Source organism: Coenobita brevimanus, chromosome 74 (assembly GCF_032717465.1).
Source record: "Coenobita brevimanus isolate Jiangsu-jjx chromosome 74, ASM3271746v2, whole genome shotgun sequence".
Lineage (NCBI taxonomy): Eukaryota > Metazoa > Arthropoda > Malacostraca > Decapoda > Coenobitidae > Coenobita > Coenobita brevimanus.
This window is the reverse complement of record NC_137027.1, coordinates 1680701-1704976: the sequence shown is the minus strand read 5'-3', so window position 1 is coordinate 1704976 and position 24276 is coordinate 1680701. Positions and strand designations below refer to the sequence as shown.

The 24276-nt window shown below is 42.1% G+C and overlaps 1 protein-coding gene across 2 annotated transcripts in view; it reads right to left on the bottom strand.

Annotated features, from left to right (window-relative positions):
- FeCH (ferrochelatase, mitochondrial) overlaps positions 1 to 24276 on the bottom strand; it is a 39533-nt gene that overhangs the window by 2436 nt on the left and 12821 nt on the right. For both annotated transcript variants that reach the window (XM_080278736.1, XM_080278737.1), the window contains exons 4-8: positions 22030 to 22148; positions 19091 to 19192; positions 11191 to 11356; positions 9838 to 9994; positions 1251 to 1366 (exon numbers count right to left, since the gene is read on the bottom strand). In XM_080278736.1, coding sequence (XP_080134862.1) covers positions 1251 to 1366; positions 9838 to 9994; positions 11191 to 11356; positions 19091 to 19192; positions 22030 to 22148 — 660 coding nt within the window. The remainder of the gene's footprint in view (positions 1 to 1250; positions 1367 to 9837; positions 9995 to 11190; positions 11357 to 19090; positions 19193 to 22029; positions 22149 to 24276) is intronic.

Genomic DNA, 24276 nt, shown 5'->3' with positions numbered 1-24276 from the left:
TAATTACCCACTAAACCACCAGGGGCCACAATTTGGTTATAAGGTTACCACCCGGCATAGTAAATGGTTTTCTGGTGTAAAGGAAATCATTTGACTTGTCACTCAGTGTACAGTCACCCACTGGCAGAAGATGGACAGAAGAGGGAGTCCAAAATCACCCTTAGGCAGAAGGAAGAGGAAAGAATGAAGGAAAGAAAAACAGACGCGGAAGGAAGAAACAGAGGAAAGGGCAGACACCCAAAGCAGCACTACACTGAGTGGATGGTGGGTGCCCCCACCTACTTTCACTTACAACAAAACATTTTTGCCCCAAATTCACATCACATGGACATCTCATGCTATACATACAAAAAGAACACATGGAAAAATGTCTTCTGTCCTTACTGTCCTTGTTGTCATCCCCAAGGACCCCCCTATGCCTTCCCTAACCTCCACAAACTAGCCTTAAAATGATTAATGATTTTTAAATACATCCTGTACAGCAGCATGTTGGTCATATATCCTTTCTCAGTTACTTTTGGCCTAAAAAAATGTTAAAGTATCATTCAGAATTATAATGTACAAATCATATGGCGATGCACTGTTTTCCTGACCAGTAATCAGCTAACCAAATAATTATGTTACTCCTGAAACATATCGCTCAATTTCTGTCACCTTAGAGCTCAATAAAAAACAACTACTGTTCACAGTTGTAAAATACAAATCACATTGAAGATAATTATGACATACTGACTTGGGATGATGTCTTTGTTCATGTGGAATATTCCTGCCCAGTGATCAGTTACTGACTGCTTCTTGTTCTGTCTCTCATACACAAAACATGTGGCACAAAAATCTCACATTCATTCAATGACACACAGGTTTTCTTGGGCATGAATTTTTATTAATATATAATGATTATTTCTGTGAATACTCAAAGTAGAAAGGCACATCTCTGGCACCTCCATGTCAAAAACTGATCTTTCCACTTCACTGGAACAAACATTGTTGATTGACTCATCATATCAATTGCCTCACAATATCCAAATGCATTCGCACAATGATAGAAAATGCCACACTACAGCCATTTTTGCCTCGCACTTCACATTATATAGATTTTATGCACATTATGTTAATTTTATGGATCTGATCATCAGCTCACCACACTGCAGATGAACTGTGCAGTGGAAACTCATGTTATAGACAAACATGCTCTATAGTAAAATATTTATCATACCCTATCCCTGACATGGTACTGTACATATACATACTTCTTTACCAATATCTTCAGCATACTCAATATCCAGTTCATGCAGAGTCTCAATGTGGTCACTAGTGAAGGCGATGGGCACCAGGATCATGTTCTTTCTCCCACGCTGCACCAGACCTGACAGGAAAGTAGAAACACGAGTAAGGAAAAAAAAAAAAAAAGTGTTACAACAACACCGTTAAATTTTTATCGAAAAGCTGTTGTTTTTGCTGCTTAACCCCAGCCTGTTTGGCTTGGCAGACCCATCAACTATAGTACATAGACTCAGTAGGGATCAGGCACCTCCTTGTGTTAGGAAGTGCCTCACCAGGGTCAGACAAGGGTCCTTCCCATGGTGAGATGCATGGAAATACAAGGAGGTTCAGTTCCCAAGGGGATGCCTCAGATGCTCAGTTAACAGGGGCACCATAATAGGCTCCACATCACTATTATTTGATTACATGGCTACCACCCAGCATTGTAAATGGTTTCCTGGGCTACAGGAAACCTACTGTACACGTTTGTCACTCAGTGCAAACTCACCTAAGGGAGAGGTAGACGGCATGCCATCAAGTGAGTAGTCAATGGTTGCCACCATCTATCACTACTCAGACACTGGTTCAAAGTCATATCAAAATATAAAGTGAAGCAACAAGAGGGGATGTCTATCTATCTATTGCCAGACGTCTTATTCCTGTAAGGGGTGGCCACAAACAAATCGCCTCCATGTCGACCTGTCCCATGCCATTTCACTGCCCTGCTCCTAGCTCACACCCTGCTCTCTCATATACCTCTCCATTTCATCCCTCCATCTCATCCTTGGCCTCCCCCTTCCTCTCTCCCCCCTCCACCTCACTCACATACACTCTTCTTGTCAGACTCTCACTCTCCATCCTCTCCACATGGCCAAACCACCTCAGGGTGTTTCTCCTAACACTTCCTATCACATCTACATCCACGTCACAAGGCTCCTTCACTTCCTCAATAGTCAGTCTGTCTCTCCATGTGACTCCACACGCCCCTCTCAAATAACTCATTTCCACTGCTCTCACTCCTGACTTCTGTCCCTCCAATAACGTCCAAGCTTCATTTCCACACGTTAGAGTTAGAATCATATACTGTCATGTAGTAACTTTTTCACTTCCATACTCACTTCCCTGTTTCTTATCACTGCTTTCAAGGAACCAGCAACCTTTATTCCTTGTTGTATCCTTTCAAGCACTTCACCCTCTAAACTTCCATCCTTACTCATCAAACTACCAAAGTACTTAAATGCACTTGCATTTTCCATTTCTTCCTCATCCAACCTCACTGTACATTCACTGACTTCACTTATCTCGAAGACCATAACTTTACTCTTCCCTACATTCACCTTAAGATTCCATTTTTTACACACTCCCCCCAAACTCATCCACCAAGCCTTACAGCTCCCCTTCATCTTCACGTAACATGGTATCATCTGCAAACAACAGTACAGGGAGTTTCCAAACACTGCCCTCTCTCACTACCTTGTATCTCTTTTATAACCCGATCCATATACAGATTAAACAACCATGCAGACATAACACATCCCTGTTTCAATCCAACCTTCAAATAGAAAAATTCACTCAGTTCACCATCCACACGCACTGCAGCCATAGCACCCTCGTACATACTCTTCACGGGATGTAACTACAGTAATTCTTCAATAAACATCCATCTACAGTAAATTACTTAAAACATTATGCATAATAAGCTGTGGTATGTGGTATTTTCCACATACCACACCCTGTGATGATTACTAAGTAGTAAGGTATGCAATGCAAGATTAGGGTGAAATAATTAACACTAGTATTTTCCTAGTAAGTAAGTTTTTGATGGTTTAAACTGCTTACGAATTCTAACATGAAATTCATACAGAAGGACAGTACACTATATTAGATATACGTATTTCACAAAAAATTTCATGTAGCATTGATTTTTTTTTTTTTTTTTTACATCTAAGAGAATAATCTTCCATGCTGGAGCTCTATCTTCTCTTTATGGAATTCTCACCTAACAAGGTGGTTTCTAAGTCGACATTTGGTGTAAAACATGAAATTACTGTACTGTACTAGTATGTGGGAGGGTGGTGCACCAGGGGCATCTTCAAGTCCTCACAGAACGTGGCATAAAGAAACAAGTTAACAAAGACAATGCAGTACTGAAATGACACCAATAATGGCCTGACTCTGAATACTGGCGAGTCACAACTTTGTCTAGTGAGTTCTGATCGAGATTTGGGTGTACATTTCAATTAATATGTAAATTACAAGGAACACTTTTCAAGCTGTCAGAAGTTGTGACCTGCATAATTATCGGAAACCTGTTATCTGTAAGGCAGTTTCTGAACATATGTTGCCTCTAATTACTGGGTCAGTAAAGTTCTTCTAATGTGTCAATTATTGCAATGCATTATGGACTGGCCTTCCACATAATTTATTAAAGGTTCAGTCATGCTGAATAGGGATGTATGATTTATTTTTCACCTACCTCTGAAAATTCCCACAACCTCATTTATAAGTGAGTTGGACCTGCTGCTAAGAAAAGCTAGAACAGAAATTAAATGATATCTTATGAAATTATATCAAGCGGACATTTGTGCAGGGAGGGGGGTTGGTGACAGCCAATACCCTCTTTAGGCACAAAATGATCCTCAGGTATACATGTCAATTGATAAGAAGGGTGGGTGGTAACCTGAATGAATGGAGGCCAATGACTGATTATGTGTGTGGATGAAAGAATGAGAAGGTAGGTAATGGATGCAACAGCATACCGAGGTTGGGGGAGTGGACGTTCTGACCACCATTTGGTGATGGTGACAGTCACTGAGGTGGTCTGGCCATGTGGAGAGGATGGAGAGTGAGAGACTGATGAGGACACTGTATGTGAGTGGAGTGGATGGGGGGAGAGGAAGGAGGAGGCCAAGGATGAGATGGAGCGGTGGAATGGAGAGGTATATGAGAGAGGGGGGTGTGAGCCGGGAGCAGGGCAATGAAATGGTGGAGGACAGGGCGACATGGAGGTGATTTGTTTGTGGTCACCCTGTACGGGATTAAGGCATCTGGCAATAAATAAATAAATATACAGAAAGTCAAGGTTTCAGTGCACTGGAGGACTAGGAGGAGGGAAGGACAGGAGGAAGTAATCCATACAAGGAGGGCAGAAAGGTTGCAAGAGGATGGAAAAAAGTGGACGAATGACTGGGTAGATATCATTGGACCAGACAGGGAAGGTGGAAGGTGTGTGCAAGATATTCACAGAAGAAATCTGTACAGAATGTAAGGTGGTGTGTGGGGTTAAAAGAAAACAAAAGGGGGTGCAAGTAACAGCATGGTAGAATGAAGAGGTGAGACAAGCTGTGGCACAAAAGAATAATGCATATAGTGAGTGGATGGGCAGCAGAGGCATGCAGGAAGTTGAGAGATGGAAGAGAGAGTTATATGTAGAGAGGAACAGAAAGGTGAAAAGACTAGTGAGATAGTAAGAAGTGAGTGGATGAGGAATTTGGATGAAATATGAGTGTAATGTGGAGGGAATGTAAGAAAAGGTTCTGGAAGCGGGTAAAGAGAGTCAGACAGGATGATAAAGAAGTTAATAGGGGAGTGACATATAAAAATGATAGACTGATAGTGGAGATGGGAAAAAAATTGGGCAGATGGAAAAAACACTTTAAGAAACTGCTAAACACAAAGAGTGAAAGTAATGCAAATATAAGTGACTGGGGAATGGCTGGGAGAAGAAAAGAGGTAGAGATCAGTAGGTTGTAAGTAGTGGATGAAAGTCAAAATGGGGAAAGTCCCAGGAATTAATGAAGTGTGTGGTGAAATGATGAAGCACAGGGGAGATATAGTAGCAGAATGGATGTGGAATATGTGCAGATTGGCCTAGGAGGAAGGTACAGTCCTGGACGATTGAAAGTCAGGTATAATTATTCCCCTGTATAAAGGAAAAGGGGAAAAAGAAGTGAGTGTAATCATAGGCGCATTTCTCTTCTTTGTGTAACAGGAAAAGAATATGGCAGGATACTTACTGACAGAGTAAGGGAAATAACAGAGGAATTAGTTGGAGAAGAACACAGTTTTTAGGAAGGGAAGAGGTTGTGTAGATCAGATATTCATACTTAGGTCTTTAGTGGAAAAGTTACTAGAAAAGGGAAAGAAGTTGTGTGTGGCCTTCATGGATTTGGAGAAAGCATATGAAAGAGTGGATATACAATGAATCAAGGAAAATATTAAGAACATATGGAGTAAATGGGAAGTTGTGGAATGCCATGAAGAATATGTATGAGGGTGCTATGGCTGCAGCCTGTGTGGATAGTGAACTGAGTCAATTTTTCTATTTGAAGTTGGATTGAAACAGGGATGTGTCATGTCTCCATGACTGTTCAATCCGTATATGGATGAGGTTACAAAAGAGATACATGGTAGGGCAGAGGATGTTAGAGCAGCCCTAATGAGAGAGGGCAGTGTTTGGAAACATCCTGTATTGTTGTTTGCAGATGATACTGTATTGTTAAGTGAAGACAAAGGGGAAATGCAATGCTTGGTGGATGAGTCTGAGAGAGTGTATAAGAAATGGAATATACAGGTGAATGTAGGGAAGAGTAAGGTTGTGGTCTTCGAGAGAAATGAAGTCAGTGAATGTACAGTGAGGTTGGAGGACGAGGAAATGGAAAATGTGAGTGCATTTAAATACTTTGATAGTGTGATGGCTATGGATGGAAATTTGGAGGATGAAGTGCTTGAAAACATACAACAAGGAAGAAATGTTGCTTGTTCTTTGAAAGCAGTGATAAGAAACAGGAAAAAGTGAGTGTGGAAGTAAAAAGGCCACTGCATGATGGTACTGTGATACCAACTGATGAACCAAAGTATCTTGGTGCACTATCTTGGCAAACTGCTAAAACTTCCATCAGCAGGCCCTGGTGTAATGTTACAAAGTGGCAATGATGATCTGTGCCTTGAGGAGCCAGGAGCTATTCATCAGGCATCTTTCTCAGATTAACCATTTACTGATGGCCCCTAGGTTATATATTATACTGCCATTATTCATGAGAGAGTTAACTTCTGTTGATTTTTTTTATTGGGCAGCTCAAAACCTTCTTTGTCTTCTTAAGAATCTATCATCTTGGGAATGAGACTATGATGGGTGATCCCAGGTTTTAATTGCTACTGCTTCTACAGATGAAGTTTGTACTGTGCTGTATATGTATATAAGTGGTCACAATTTTGGAACTGTACAGAAACAAACATGTTCTGAGTACAGTTCAGTACAGTGAATTCCTCAGGAAGCACTGGTGCTCCTGTGAAGCACAAGACCAGATCATTATTACACTAATCCCCCAGTATTCCATCATAATTCATTTCAACCCTTGTCAGATAATGAACTTTTCAGATAATGCCATACTACCCCTCCCAACCCCTCTACAGTGGTCATAACTCCTATGAATGCCCTATATTGTTCTATATAACCATCTGAACATTAAAAAAAAGGGAGAGAGAGAGAGTGTTCCTGATAATCAGTACAGTATTTTACAGTAAATTATACAGCTACTGTATGCTGTACTCACCAATGTAGCACTGTAATAAAAGAGTTTATTGATTAGTCTTATGTAGCTAGTGACACACTGCTGGTTAATACTGTAAAATATGGATACTGCACTAATTTAGCTGATTTTAGTTTGTCGCATAATGATGTTTGTCAGGAAATGCTGCATCCGATAATTGGGCAAGTACTGTATTATTACTACTACTGATAATTATCATCATCATCATCATCATCATCTAATCCTGTGTTGCCCCATGAGGGGTGTAGGAGCCCAGGGCTAGGCAATATGGGCTTGACATTTATGATGAGAGTGACCAGCGTCACACATCCCTGGGTGGCATTACGTGAGCATTAAACCCCAACCATCCCTGGCCATAAACCTGCATAGGCTTAATCCGATAGGAGCATCTCTAATCCACCAGGTGCCATAATTTGGTATATGGATACCACCCAGCAAAGTACACAGTTTCCTGAGATAAAGGAAACCATTTGGCTTGTCACTTGCTGACTGGACATATCAGTGCATTCCAACCTAACCTAACCCCCCATAATAATCCACATAGGATGGCTACTAAGCATAACCTTGAAAGCTCCCAATACCAATCAGGCAAACACTTTTTATCAACCAGTGAGAGATCACTGCCCAGAATCAAGCATATTTCACTATGAATTACTTTTGGCGCATTCAGTCATAAAAACCTAACTGCACAAAGGGAAACAATTTTTTATACAAACATGAGTCATCAACAATAAAGGAAAAAATACTATGAAATAGTCAGCATGGAGCGAATGCACACAGCTTTACAGTAAACAAGAGTGCAGTAATCCAAAATGATAAACAGGTCAACCAAGCAGTACAAATTTGTGTGAAAACAATTCACAAGAACTCAACTAACAAAACTACCTTACTTAACTTCTTATATCAACGCATCATCACATACTGTAAGAGCCATATTATCTAATCCCAAGTCTGTCAGCTCATAACAAAAGCCAGTCACTAAACCCTGTTCACTCTCACTGCACTAAATGCCAAAATTCCTGAATTTTACCACTCCCTCATCATTAACCTTGTCAGTTATTATCACTTTCCAACAAAGAGCCCATCCACATCATAAACACACCCGACTCATTTATTCTGATTGTCTGAATCCTTATCTCTCAGTTCCATGAAGCTCCTATTCAATATTTTTACTTTTCCTCAGGAATAAATTATTTTCTTGTGTTCTTAGCACTTTCACTGCAAGGAGAATCAGTGCTTAGGCATCATAACTGAGTTAGTTTGGAACTGCCTGGTCCAAGTTCTGAGATGAAATGTGGAGTGAGAAAGAAATACTTTTAGACACAACAACAGTTAACACAACCACGATGCTGACATAAGCAGGTATTGGACGTGTAATGTGGGTGAGCTTGGGTCACGGAACCCTAGCAACGAGCGACAAAAGCACAATGCACAAGATGCAAACAAACACAACCATCTGAAAATCTTATATCTGAACACCACCACTTTATTTCTCCTGCACAATGGAGTTATTATTGTGTTATTAAATAATAATGAGAGAAATTAAATGTTCATGTTACTGTCAGGTCTTAACCTGAGATTTGACTGAATTATTCATGCATTGGGCTTGGCCACCTAATGACAGAAATCCAGGCTGCTTCATCTCTTGCATCCAGAAATGCAGCCTCCTGGGGCATTATTCCCAGTTTTGGGCCCCTTGCTATTGGGCAGAAGTGACAGCCTGAGAACCACAATGCCCTGTTCCCTCCAGCACAGATTTGTGGCAGATTTCCACCCCAACCCAGAGTCATGCTGATGGAACCTGCCCCATGCCTCCCCTCTAATCTGTCACTAGGTAGTAAGGACAAAGTTTCTGGTTACATGCCCTTGCTGGCACCAGTGTCATGTTAGGATATTATATGTGATGTGGTAGGTGGAGGCGCTCACCATCCACTCACTCAATGCAGTGCTCCTGTCGGGTGTCTGCCCTTTCCTCCCCTCCATCCTTCTTTCCTTCCATCCTCTTCTGTCTTTCTTTCCTTTTTTCTTTCCATGTCCTTTTGCCTATGGGTGTCTTTACACTCCCTTTCTGTCTTTCTTTCCTTCATTTTTTCCTCTTCCTTCTGCCTCTGGGTGATTCTACACTGGATGACATGCCAAATGATTTCCTATACACCAGGAAACCATTTACTACGCTGGGTGGTAACCATACAACCAAATTATGGCGCCTGGTGGTTTAGTAAGCAATTAAGGTGCTCCAGTCGGACTGAGCCTATGTAGGTTTATATCCAAGGGATGGTTGGGGTTCACTGCTCACATAATGCCACTCAGGGATGAGTGAGGCTGGTCACTCTCATCTTAAATGTCAAGACCAACTTTGCCTAGCCCGGCATTCCTACACTCCTCACTGGGCGACATAGGATTGGATGATGGATGGATGGGTTATTATTACTGGTATTATTACTTCTGACTTACCAGAATCGAAGATAGTGCACTGAGTTGGTATGGTCATGTGGAGAGAATGGATTACAACAGTGGTGAAAAAGGTATATCTGAGCGAAACTGAAGGGGGGGAGGAGGCGAGGTACATTAAGAAGAAGGAGGAGGGATATGGTGGATGAGTGTGTGAGGAAGAGAGATATGGAGGTTGGTGAGGCTAAGGTTCTGACATGAGATTAAGCTGGCTGAATGAATTTTGTGCAGAGAAGTGCATAACCAGGGATTTAGCACCCCTTTTCAAAGTGACAGTGTTTGGACTGGCTCCATCAGACAGCTATACGTGAAGATACAGAATGTGGTGAAATTTTTTTTGGCCTATCTGAAGAAGCTAGGATTTCAAGGGCTTGAATGATGAGTGAATGGAAGAGTGGTCCATTGAACCAGGCAAACTGGCTGTCTGGATGATGCTACTCCTCACCCTGCGACAGGAAAGGAGTTCCAGATGATGATGATGATGATTACTGTAGCATTACTACTACTCTACCTGTATGTAATACATGACTACCTAATAATTACTACACATAACACAGTAATACAAACGAACCTTTGATAGCATCATCAGTGGCTGGTGAAAGCCATGGAAGTGGACCCACTTTGCTCTGCCACACCAGGCGATAAGGGTTGCTGAAGTTAAGCTCCTGCATCACCAGCTGGACTGTGGCTCCAACCTCCGCAGAATACGGGTCTCCTCTATTTACTTGCTGTAGATGACATGCAAGAAGATCCATTCATCTAATAATCTTAGTGCCGGTATTGAAATCGTATAACATCCTCCTCATCATCATCCAAATGAACACCACCACCACTGTCATTATGGCCTATGCAATGCCCTGCCTCCTGTGATCCACCAAACAAGGGATGACCATGAAAGGGCTGCTTCTGTGCAGGAAGCAAGCAGAGTATGATTTTTTTTTCTTTTTTTCTTTTTAATACACTGATGAATGTATTATGCACTACAGAGTGCCTTTGTTTTAGGATGAAAAGAACAACCAAATGATTAGATCATCACTTCTTTTCTCAAATTCACTGGTTAGATTTTTTTTTTTTTTTTTTTTTTTTACATCCCCATTATGGGCCAATAGCCTTCCTGATATCTGTACCTCTTATGTAGTCCAATCATCTTATTTTTTCTTCTGCAAATGAGATATATTATGAGCAAGATGTGGATCTCCCATTCTAAAAGAATTCTGAGAAACTGAAGAATTAGAGAATTGATGACGATGATATGTTGGTATTAAAATATCTGAAATGAAGATGCTATCTGGCTGTTCTGTACATCATAAATAAATGTTCCAGGCACTCCCTATTCTATCTATCACTCTATCTGTCTATCTATAGCAACACACCATAATCCAGTAATAGTTGACCATCTGACTTTGGGTCAATTTTTAACAGGAAGGGGCACTAAACCTCCACCAATCCACTTGTTGAGAGTAAAAGGTTAAAGTAGTGTACCTTCCTATGCTGCCACCCTTATCATCCAGGGATATCATAATTCTAACTGCCTTCAATCTATTTAAAATATTTTTCCAAAAACTAATAGGATATCATTTTACATCACTATACTGTGCTTAGGGTTCAGGGATCAAGTAGAGATTCTGCCAAGATCATGTGGTATGGAGAGCCATCATCAGGTGGGCAAGGTTGATACTGTACATGCAAGAATATACAAAGCTTTTTAAACTGAAACAACATGCAACACTCTACTAGCAGCTATCCCAAATACAAAATTACCTGGATTTTTGTGCATTCTGAATTATGTTTTGTGGGTAAAGTTGAAAGTTGTTTTTTAAAATTTTGACTGCAATTAATCTGCAACACTTGGCCTGTTTAAAAATCAGGGTTTACATAATATATTTTAACTGTGATTTTAATGACCTTAAAACTATGAACTTACCCTGAGGGGTAATGAATGTGCTGAGAACAGTATAAAAACGTCCTTCTGCTTCTCATCAGGAAACTGTTGAAGCTCCTTTTTTATGTTTTCAGCAAAGCACTTGACCAAGAAAGAGTTGGTGCACCATCGATCAATCACACTCCAATTCATTTTCGTGTCCTCAGATCTATGTGAAAAACAGTTACAATGTATCATCATCATCATCATCCTGACCTATTTATCCTATCATGGATGGGGTAAGGATACACATCATAGAGGAGTTGTGGCCATAAATAATCACCTATCCTCCTGTACCCCATGCCTCAGGCATGCACAGCAAGTCACACAGGAGCAAGAGGGGCTGAGAAAGGAAGGTGGGTGGGGGGATGAGCGATGGTGCTTGAGTGGAGTGAGGGAGGGGAGGGAGAATGAAATGCAAAGTTGTGGCCACATAATCCATTTTCTTTCATTCAGGGCATCATATAAAGAAGTCACTATTCGGTAGACAGAGCTGCATTACACCTTGTATAGCGGTGTCAGATAACAAACTTTAGATAGGTCGTGATATCAAGGAATAGCTTGTGAGAGAAGTATACTGACATGACAGATAAAATATTAGTGCAGAACCATCGAGATTGTGTGGGCCCAGATTGTCAACATGTGGAAGCCTGAAAACGAGAGGACACATGCTTGCCTCCTGCACACCAAGGACGAGTGGAAGCTGTTCAGATCAAACCAGCAAACCATCAACAACACTGTTTCCCAAGTGCTGTGAAGCATGCATGAGGTTTTAAGGCAGGAGGCCACTGGACTACTTACTAAGGCATTACTGATTAATTTGGCTTGACCAGTGTCGGTAAACACTGACAGATATATTTTGGGAGTTTGGGTAGGATTTTGTTTCATTTTCCCTCTGACAGATTATGAGAGATACCATTATCATACCCACCCATGAGCACAGACATCAAATTTATTTACCTTTTATGCACAGTTGTTTTAAATAGCCTTTTCATATTGAGATTAATTAAATAATTATTGAATTGACATGATGGTGACTGTATAGAGGGAATGTATACCACGAGGGTGATCATATTCACTCTGGACACGGCCATGTCAAAGGTTGCATATAATATTTAGTTCCAAAAATTAATTACATGTACGGGTGGAGGACGTTCCTTACACAAACATCGCGGAAGTCAAAGCCATCCAGATTCCATTCTGTGTCTGAAGTCAAAATACACGGATAAACACAAATATCTGGCTCCGCACTAATGTTTGATCTGTCACGTCAGTGTATTTCTCTCACAAGCCAGTCCTTGATATCACCACCTATCTAAAGCTTGTAACAGTAGTAGTAGTAGTAGTAGTTGTTCCTTGTGCAGTCTGGCCGAACAGCCCCGAATTCCTAGGGAAGGCCATGACTGAGACTGGGCTTTCCCAGGAAGCTCTCAAGGAGTATATGTTGTCCTGTTGGCATAGGCGATTGTGTCCAATGCAGTCTTCCATAATGTGCTTAACAGTATGAGGTGCTCTGTCGCATTCTGGACAGGCAGCAGTGACGGGGTCATCTAGCCTCTTCTGGTAACTCAAGAGGACTGGATGATGCTCGCATCTCAGCCTGGCCAGGTGGACCCTGTCCTCATGAGGGAGATAGGATTCAGAAGGATGGATTTCAGGAGGCCATGCATGCAGCTGTGTGATGTCTTTAAGTGACTGAATGGAGCGGCAAGTGATTTGAGTATGGATATGCTTCTAGACACTGGTCTGAGGCAGGCGAAGGGGGAGAGATGACAATATTTGTGTATGATATTGAGAGCTAGGTGTTGTTTTGATGTTCCCTGGTGTGTGTGGATGTGCTGCCATGTAGGGTAGTAGATACTGTGGGTTTGTGGAGGATGCAGCGAGAATTTGGGTGCCTCTCATGTCTAAGTGATCCTTGACTTTGAGGACTTTGGTTTCTTGATGCAGGTGGTCTGTGGGTGCAGTAGCTGTGCAGCCTGTGATTATTTTTAGGGCCTTGTTCTGTATGGTCTGTAAAGTGTTGTAGTGTGTTTTAGTGAGGTTAGGAGCCCAAGCAGGGCTTGCATAATTCATCACTGAAAGTATTTATTGTTTGTATACTGCGGTGGTGGTTTCTTTGTTATGTCCAAATGTTGTAAGGGCAAGTGACCTCAAGGCATTGAGTCTTGATGTTATTTTATTTTTAATGCTTGTGATGTGTTCTTTAAATGACACTGATGTATGTTACACCAAGGATTTTGGGGGGGGGGTGTATGTGGCAGGGGAGTGTTGTTTATGGTGAGGTGTGGAATGTGACTGTGTTCTGGTGTCCAGTTTGTGAGAAGGGTCACTGTAGATTTGGCTGGGGCTATTTTGAGCCTGTTTGTGGTGACCCATTCATGTAGTGTGTTGAGGTAAGGTTGGAGGATGTGTGCAGCTGTGTTTGCATTTTGGTGTGTACATGTAAGTGTTACGTCGTCTGCATACGAAGCTATGTGTATCTGTGGTGTGTGGGGTCGTGCATGTATAGGTTAAAGAGTGCAGGGAACAAAACGGATCCTTGGGAAACGCCATTTGTGAAGTTTATGATGTTCGAAGGCCGACTGGCAAATGTTACATGTGTACATCTGTCTGCTAAGTAGTTTGCCAGCCATCTTTTTGTGTTATAGTGCATGTTTGTCTTGAATATTTTGTTTCTGAGGTTGTGGCTGGGGATGGCATCAAAAGCTTTGCTAATGTCTAGTGTGACTAGGAGTGTTCTGTGTGGTGGCCTAGCTGAATTCATGCTATCAAAAGCTCTTTGTGTAAGGTCTGTAAGAAGAGTGTTTGTAGAGTGCAGTGGCCTAAAGCCATTCTGTGACTGGACTAGGGGGGTGTGAAGTGTAACTAGTTGTAGTACCAGTCATTCAGTGACTTTGGAGGGGGTGCAGAGGAGTGTGATGGGGCGCTGTGAAGAAGGTAACATTAGGTTTTTGTTGGGTTTAGGGACAGTGATGATAATGCCATGCTTCCAGATGTTGGGTGTTGTGTTGTGTGAGTAGCTGTTGATTGATATGTTGGCAAGTGCTTGTATGCCTTGTGGTCCAAGGTGTTTAAGGTGAATGTTGCTTATGTTGTCTGGTCCACAGGCAGATAAGTGCTTAAGGTTGCTGATGATGTGCTTCATCTGGTTGTAAGCGAAAAGTGCATAGTCTGAGTCTGTGGGAAACTGTCTCTTGCGTCGGATGATAAGTCGGTTGTCGTGATGCGGGTTTAGGTGGCTGACGCGTGAAAAGTGATTGCTAAGAGAGTTTGCTTGTTGTTTATTTGAAGGTATGGTGTCTATAGTTGTGATGGCAGCGTGTGATTGTGTAGTGTTGCTGCTGGAGAGTGTGATGCTGTTTAGTGTTTTGTAGAGTTTGCTGGTGTTTGTTTTGTGGTCAAGTGTTTGAAGAGAATTATTCCAGTTTTCATTTGCTGTTCTGATATTTTACTATTTATTTGAGTGTTAAGTTCTTGTATTTGTTGTACGGTGTCTTGTGTATGGGGTGCTGGGGAGTGTCACAGTGTGATGAGGCCTTGAATTTCTGGTGTGAAGCTGGGGTTGTCTCTCTTTCTGTAGCCTCTAGAGATGTGTCTTTTGTCTGCATTTTGTATAATTGTATTGAAAGTGTGCACAGCGGTGTTGATGTTTGTGATGGGTGTACTGTTTAATGTTCTGAACTGTTGTTCTGTTCCATTTGTGAAGGCCCCACAGTTGACTCTCTTATAATTAGTGTATGTATGTCTGTGGTCAGCTGGGGTGATCCTGGTCTTGGTAGTGATGATGATTGGAAGGTGATCAGATCCAAGGGTTTTGACCACTCTCCAGGATGTTGTGAGGGCAAGGTTTGGGGAGCAGAAGGTGATGTCTGGGTATGATGGGAGGAAGAGGGCTTGGTGTGAGATATGGGTATGCTGATGGAGATTATTCAGTATGAAAAGATGATCTGTTTGGGATTGTAGTACCAGCCCTCTGTCTGTGTCAGGGTTGCTGACATGCCAGGTCGACGCCTTGGCATTGAAATTACCACCCAGGATGATGATGGGTATGTTAGGGATGTGGTGTTTTTGTGGAGAGTAATTGTATGGTACCATGGGGGATGACTGGGGGGGGGGGGAATGTATGTGTTGCCAATTGTAATATGTGGTTTGTTACCAGTGCATATTTTAATTGATTGTATTTCTGTTGTGGTGTCATGTGGGGGGAGAAATGATTCTGTGTGTGCACTGGTATCTGAGAAGCTAATGGATTTGTGTATACCAGGGTGATGAGTCCACCGCCACCGCCATCAGCCTGGTCTTGTCGAATGGTGGTAAAATTATGAAATGTAGGTGGTTTTTGTGGTCTGTGTAGTTTTTTTTTCTTGTAAGATGGCAATGTGTATGTTTTGTTGTTTGATGAATTGTGTGAGTTCTTGTTTTGTGGTGTTTATGCCATCTCTGTTTAACTGAAGGATGTTTATGTTGTGTGAGTGATATGTGTTGGCTGCAGTAGCACAGGGGGGAGGTGGTGGTGTGGGTGGAGGGGAAGGGGTAGGAGAAGGCTGTGATGGAGGTGAGGGTTGGGGTAGATTAGGATGGGGTGGAATGGGAGGGGTTGTTATCTGACGCTGCTATACAAGGTGTAATGCAGCTTTATCTACCGAATAGTAACCCCTTTATATGATGCCCTGAATGAAAGAAAATAGACAAATTATGTGGCCACAACTTCGCATTTCATTCTCCCTCCCCTCCCTCACTCCACCCCAGCACCATCGCTCATCCCCCACCCACCTTCCCTTCTCTCTCTGGCCCCTCCCTCTCAGCCCCTCTTACTCCAGTGTAACCTGCCGTGCATAAAGGAGCCAGTCTGAGGCACAGGGTACAGGAGGATAACCGATTATTTATGGCCACGACTGTACATACATACATGGTCTGCTCAGAAAGTGTCCGACCTTAGGCTCTAAAAAAATAAACAGCTAACCTGTTGAGCTAGGACACTAATCCCTCCCAGTAGGCCACTTTTGACTTGACACATGTAGCCCAGTGTTCATTCTACTGCCTGAAACATTTTTCAAAGCCGATTTTCAGTTTCTCCTGCAGGTGCATTGTTGCATCTGTCATGATCTCTTCTCTCGTCTCATACTGGGTATCCTTCAGCAGAGCTTTGAGCTTGGAGAATAACCAAATGTTGCATGGAGCCATGTCTGGTGAGCAGGGAGCCTGCCAGACCTGTGGGATGTTGTGCTTGGCCAAAAATTCCTGAATCAGTTGAGAAGAATGGGCAGGGGCATTGTCATGGTGCAGCTTTCAACTTGCTGTCTGCCAAAAGTCTGGTCTCTTCCGTCGAACTGTGTCATGAACACGACAGATAATGTTGAGGTAGTAATGTTTGCTGACAGTCTGGCCTTCTGGTGGGTATTCCTGATGCACACACCATGGTTGTCAGAAAAAAACTGTCAACACAAGAATAGCATCTCACCGTGCTGCTGATCTGTCGTGCTTCTTTTTGGCCAAGGCGACCCTCCATGCTTCTGCTGGAACAGTTGTGCTTTGGTTCTGGATCGTACCTGTACACCCAAGTCTCATCTCCAGTGACAACAGTCTTCAGATAAACTGGACTGTGATTTACACACTCCAACATGTCTTGAGCAACATTCATCCGTGAGAAGAGATCATGACAAATGCAACAAAGCACCTGCAGGATACCGAAAACCAACTAAAAAATGTTTCAGGCTGTGGAAACAACGCTGGGCTACATGTTTCATGTCAGAAGGGGCCTACTTTGAGGGGGATTAATGTCATAGCTCAACAGGTTAGCTGTTTATTTTTTTAGAGCCTAAGGTCGCATACTTTCTGAACAGACCTCATAAAAATAACACCATGCTTCCTCTTAATGAATCCCCTACCTGGGGTTGGCCATGGTACAGATGATTACCGGTACCAAAAATTCACCGGAACTCTGAATATTAGCCAGAATCTTTTGACTAATCAGGTTTCATCGGTGTGCAAGTATGCTAACTGACAGTAGTACACAAAAGTTGTCATCACTCACACTTCTGTTATTAAAACAATGTAAGATTTGGCAATTTCATCTTATCATTCAATTAAATTCTAATGAGAATCCCTCTCACAAGATATCTGAAATGGGCTCCCAAGGGAAATGTATGCTGATGACTTGGGGCTGATTGCAGGGAATGAAATGGAGGCAAAGGAAAGATTTAGGAAATGAAATAATGAAATGGAGTATAAGGGTTCGAGCATATCATCATCATCAACATGAGGGTAAAAGTGAATAAATCAATTGATGATATCTAGAGCTGGTTGCAGTACTGTCAATGCAGAGGGACAGTGGCCATGTGCAGTTTGCCACAAGGGTGTGGAAAGTAACCCCATCTTGTGCAGTGTTTGCGGTAAGTGGGTGCATAAGAGATGTAGTGGTACCGGTATTAAAGGTAGACTATGAAATAATGCTGACTGTGTGTGTGCAGTGTGTCAGACAGAGCACATAGAGACTGTCAGGCGTGAAAGAATTGATCCTGCTGGAGAATCTCTTCAGTGTGTGGAGGAATTTTGTTACTTGAGGGACATGTTTGTGATGGAGGTGGGGCTGGAACTAGCTCTGTGACGAAGGTAGAGAATGGCAGGAGGAAGTTCAGGGAGCTGCTGTCTTTCCTAACACTGAAAGGGGGGGGAGTCAGTCTTTCACCCTCCATCCTCTCCACATGGCCAAACCACCTCAGTGTGTTCTTCATAACGCTTCCTATCACATCCACATCAACACCACAACGCTCCTTTATATCCTCATTCGTCAGCCTGTCTCTCCATGTGACTCCACAGGCTCCTCTTAAATAACTCATTTCCACTGCTCTCACTCTTGACTTGTGTCCTTCCAACAACGTCCAAGCTTCACTTCCGTACGTTAGAGTTGGTATCACAATACTGTCATGTAGTAACTTTTTCACTTCCATGCTCACTTCCCTGTTTCTTATCACTGCTTTCAAAGAACCAGCAACCTTTCTTCCCTGCTGTACCCTTTCAAGCACTTCACCCTCCAAACCTCCATCCTTACTCATCACACTACCCAAATACTTAAACGTACTCACATTTTCCAATTCCTCACCATCCAACCTCACTGTACATTCACTAACTTCGCCTCTCTCAAAGACCATCACTTTACTCTTCCCTACATTCACCTTTAGATTCCGTTTCTTACACACACTCTCAAACTCATCTACCAAGCCTTGCAGCTCCCCTTCGTCTTCACTCAACAACACAGGTTCATCTGCAAACAACAGTACAGGGAATTTCCAAACACTATCCTCTCTCACCAGGGCCACTCCAACATCCACTACCCTACCTTGTACCTCTTTTATTACCCCATCCATGTACAGATTGAACAACCATGGAGACATGACACATCCCTGTTTCAAACAAACTTTCAAAGAGAAAAATTCACTTAGTTCACCATCCACACGCACTGCAGCCTTCGCACCATCGTACATACTCTTCACAGCATTCAACAACTTCCCACCTACTCCATATATTCTTAACACTTTCCACAATCCTTGTCTATGCACCCTCCATATGACATGGAGGCGATTTGTTTATGACCACCCCTTACGGGATTAAGGTGTCTGGCAACAGATTGATAGACAGAGTTTGTGAAAATCCCTTAACAACTAACATACTGTTACTGGGCATGTGTACATCTATATGGAAGTACTGTACTGTACTTAAATGAATTTGTTTAGGACAGTTGTAACATTTCCTAACTCTTAGTGTAAATGACCATTTTAGATTCCCTTTACAAGTTCTGTATAGCTTAGCAATATTATATGGTACTGTATATCTGCAAGAAAGTACCTGCACTGCAGTCCAAGGAATTCATTAATGAAAATGGCGAGGGTATATCTCTTACCTATTTGCATAAAAGTTGTGTATGGCATTCATGCTGGATCCGGTGGTGCTGCAGCTATACTGGGGGTACTGAGTGAAGGCCACACAATTCTCTACACCATCCCTGGCAATGAAAGAGGGGGGGTGTCAGTGTCATAAAATTTCCTAATTTAATATTATGTACATGTGATAGGAAGCGTTATGAGGAACACACTGAGGTGGTTTGGCCATGTGGAGAGGATGGAGGGTGAGAGACTGACGAAGAGAGTGTATGTGAGTGAGGTGGAGGGGGGAAGAGGGAGGGGGAGGCCGAGGATGAAATGGAGGGATGGGGTGGAGAGGTATATGAGAGAGGGGGATGTGAGTTGGGAGCAGGGCAGTGAAATGGTGGGGGACAGGGCGAAGTGGAGGCGATTTGTTTGTGGCCACCCCAAATGGGATTGAGGCGTCTGGCAATACATTGATAGATAGATATTTGTTTACTATTTTCTCCATCCCTATCTCTGACTAGATGAAGTACAGTGTACACTGTACACAGGACATGACATGGGTCTAGCACCCCTTTAACCTGACAGTCAATGAAATTACTAACTGGCAGATTTATATGCAGTGAATCTATAAAGAAAAAAAAAAAAAAGCACAAGGTTAAATCTGTGGGGTCAAACTTCCAGGAGCTTGAATGACAAGTGAATGAATGTGTGGTCCTTTTCATTGAGCATACTGCTGATAGTTCTCCCACTTTAGTACAGCTGGCACCAAACATTCACAAGGAATATATAAAATCCCTCACAAATGGCTTATGTTCACAAATGTGCAATACCACTAAAAAGAGTAATATTATCTCCCCTCTATCTTTTTATTTATTTTTTTAAAGCCAGGCTGTTTCCTTTGTCTTATGTAGTTGCAAGTTACAATACATAAAGGCAAGGGCCTGGCTAAAAAAAGATTTCATCATCATCATCATCATCATCATCCAATCATGTGTCGCCCCACGAGGAGAGTAGAAGCCCGGGGCTAGGCAGTTGGTCTCGACAATTACGATGAGAGTGACCAACCTCATTCATCCCTGAGTGGCATTACATGAACAATCAACCCCAACCACCCCTTGGATATAAACTTTCACTGGCTCAATCCGATTAGAGCCCAATAATTACCCACTAAACCACCAGGTGCCAAAGTTTGGTTATATGGTTGCCACCCAGCATTGTAAATGGTTTCCTGGTGTACAGGAAACCATTTGGCTTGTCATCCAATGTAGAGTCACCCATAGGCAGAAGGAAGTGGAAAGAATGAGAAAAAGAAAGACAAAGGAGGGAGTGTAAAGTCACCCGTAGGCAGAAGGACAAGGAAAGAATGAAGGAGAGAGAGAAGAGGATGGAAGGAAAGAAGGATGGAGGAGAGGAAAGGGCAGACACCTGACAGCAGCACTACATTGAGTGAGTGGATGGTGAGTGCCCCCACCTGCAACACAAAGATTTATTCAATTTATTAATTATTCATATCCAACATCCACCAATATGTTGTGAGGAAAAATAATTATGAAATGAATCATTTATTTACAGTGAAAATAAAGAATAATACTGTACAAATCTTTCACCGCCACCTTCCATCTGCTAGCAGGCAATCAGCTGACTGCATTTACAATCTATCGATGGGTTTGGTGTGGTGCAAGCACTCCATATTCAATGTATGTCCAATCCATGTCTAACCCACAGAATGCTTAGTTTACTGTTTATTTACGATACTAAAGAAAAGATCTGGGCTCAGTGACAGTTCACATTCTTCTGTGCTTTTTCCTTTTCCTCCCCACACAGTACAGTATGTGGATTTATTCATCATCCCACCGCCCCCCCAACCAATTCGTGAATATGCCTGGGGATGCAGGTGTTTGTTCTATAGAAATTCAGGACCGTGCGTACTGCACATTCTTTTTCATGATGATGACAATGATACAGTATTTTTAATTCCAGTATCATTTTATTCCATACCAACTTTTGAAACCATAACTGGAATTACTAGAATTTAAAAATCAGATATGAAAAATTGATAAGCACTGTAATTATGAGCAAAATACCCAATAAAATGGGCAACACTTCCAATCATCTCAAAAACATACCATCTTTAACCCTTCAACTAATAAACATCACATTATAGATCTCAAAGTTTTAATCTATCTCTATCTATTGCCAGACGCCATAATCCCGTAAGGGGTGGCCATTTGACTTTGAGTTATTTGTTTTATGGGGAGGGGCACTACTCCACTAACCCACTTGTTGACACGTAGGGAGCACGTATGGTTTGGTTATATGGTTACCACCCAGCGTTGTAAATGGTTTCTTGGCTTATAGGAAACCATTTGGCTTGTCACTCAATGTAAAGCCACCTGTAAAGGAAAGAAAAGTAATAAAGTGACAGGAAAGATGGGAGAAATAGGAAGAGAGGAGGGCAGGTACGGAAAAAGAATGATAAGGGTTAAGGAAGAAATGGGCAACACTACATCAAGTGAGTGGATGATGGTCGCCACCACCTACCACATATGCCACTAGATATCTGCACACAAAGAACAACATTTAAAAATTACAAAACTGACTTCAATGCAACTGAACCAACAAATTGTTATGATGTATGATTTTCTCATTCACAATGTCTCTCACTACAGAACGTTTACATGAGAATAAGTTACAAAAACATGGCAAAATGGAATGTGAAGTTAAGGGATGATCACTTTGCATAAAAAAAAAAAATTAATTCCATTCTTACTGAACAGACTGAGGTAGAAATCATTTTATAAGTCAACAGCAAGTGGTGGATGACTTACAGCCACACTTCAAAAGCCATTAGCAGTACAGCCCAGCAGGTTACACAATTACAGTGAGATAGTGATACACAAATACAGCTCATGAGACATATTTAATATTTTGCTACAAACTGATACCTGTACTGGAAAATTCCACTACTTACGCTTCCATTTGCTCGAGTGTGTCTTCTGTGAGGGGGTGAGCATATCTAAAGCCAATGTAATGCTTGTGGGGAGCCGTTTCTGGGCAAAGCTTGTCCAAGCGCTCACATAACAACTGGCCCTAAGGTACCAAGAAATGTGCTGATAATTTTAAAACATCTAATATATACATAATAGTAAATAACATGTTATTGTTGTTGCTTCACCTTGGTCTGACTGGATAAGCAGATCCCTCAACCACAAGTAAGCACCACTCTCCGGGTATACAGTAGTTGCGTTCGTACAAAACAACTTATCTTGCTCTCGTGTTCCTGAACTTGAATCCTCTGAATACTCTATGCTCTGGCTTTGGTTTTCCTGTCATTCACTGACTAGACATATCTATACTGTGTACTTATCTCTTAATTCTACTATGAAAAATTCTTTGACTATCTGACTTCTACAATGGACCACATCCTATTAGTTCTCCTTTCCTTGAAATCTTTATTCTAGGTTATTTCAATGTTCTCCTTTCTTTGAAATCTTTATTCTAGGTTATTTCAATGTTCATCACCACCTTTGGCTCTCCTCTCCATTCACTGATCCACCTGGTGAACAAGTCTACATTTTTTCTAACCTTAATAACCTAGAGCAGATAGTGAAGCACCCTTCCCATATCCCTGACCCCCCAGGAGAGAGTTCCAACATACCTGACCTCTTTCTTACAACTAATCCTTCTGCTTACACTATTATCTTCTCTCCATTGGGCTCCTGCAATCACAACCTTATCACCTTAACCCGTTAACTGCTCTAAACAGCCTGGGCTGTTCCGAGTGCGACTGCTCAATATAGCCCTGGCTGCGCAGGTGAATTTCGAATATAGTGCCATGGTGACCAAGACCGACCCATGCAAGCATGTTTTAGCCTTCAAAACCGAACCCAAAACTGAAAACAAAAAAGAAAACGAAAACCATACATTCCAACAGAGAATCACACACTTCGATGTTCATCCATGGCTTTACCAAGGTAAATATTGAGCTAATATTTTGTTACTATATACTTTGGCATGTGTTCTCTCAATTCCTAAGACAAAATTTGGCCTTTGGGAATTTTCATTTTTACCACTATGTCTGCGCACCAAGGACATCTAAAAAAAAAAAACGCCATGAGCAGTTAACGCGTTAAACTGTCCTATCACTCCAGCAAGGCCTGTGGACCCTCCCAAGCAGCAGCAGCTGTGGCACTTTGAAGCTCCAGATTGGGAGGATCTTAGGCAGTACTCCTTTGATTTTTACAGGAATGATTATCACTTCCATGGCTGAAAGCCATCTGAGTGTGCCTTGCGCATTACAGAAGTTATTCTCTCTAGCACAAATGCATGTATTCCTTTCTCTTAATCATGTCACCAACTAAAAAAAAAAAAAAAAAAAAAATGGTTTAAATACACATGTTCTAATGCTGTCCACAAAAAGATGACCTACAAAAGGTACCAGAGCCCAGAACCAACCCACTTCTAAATCTCACCTCTATTACGTTTCTGCCCAGAACCATGCTAAGTCTGTTCTCCCCTCTGATACGAATAATTTCATTCATACCTAATGCTCTGAAATTTCTTGACTCAAAGCCTTCCCACTCCTTCTGGCACCTTGCTAAAAGCCTCTCTAGCAACTTTCCTTCATCCTCCTTCCCTCCTATTTTCCACTCTGATGGTTCTGTAAAGGAGCGTTGTGGTGTTGATGTGGATGTGATAGGAAGCGTTATGAGGAACACACTGAGGTGGTTTGGCCATGTGGAGAGGATGGAGGGTGAAAGACTGACGAAGAGAGTGTATGTGAGTGAGGTGGAGGGGGAAAGAGGGAGGGGGAGGCCGAGGATGAGATGGAGAGATGGGGTGGAGAGGTATATGAGAGAGGGGGGTGTGAGTTGGGAGCAGGGCAGTGAAATGGCGGGGGACAGGGCGACTTGGAGGCGATTTGTTTGTGGCCACCCCAAACGGGATTGAGGCGTCTGGCAATAGATAGATAGATAGATGGTTCTGTAGCCGTTTCTTCTACTGAAAAAGCAACACACTTCGCTCAGAGTTCTCCTCCAATTCCACCTTAGATGATACTGGAGCAGTTCCTACATCTCTTCCCCCCTCTGACCTCCTCATGAATGACATTAAAATTTCATTAGTTGATGTAATTTCTGCCATCACTGGTCTCAATACTAACAAGGAATATGGGACTGATGGGGTCCCTCCTGTTGTCCTCAAGAATAGTGCTTTTGTG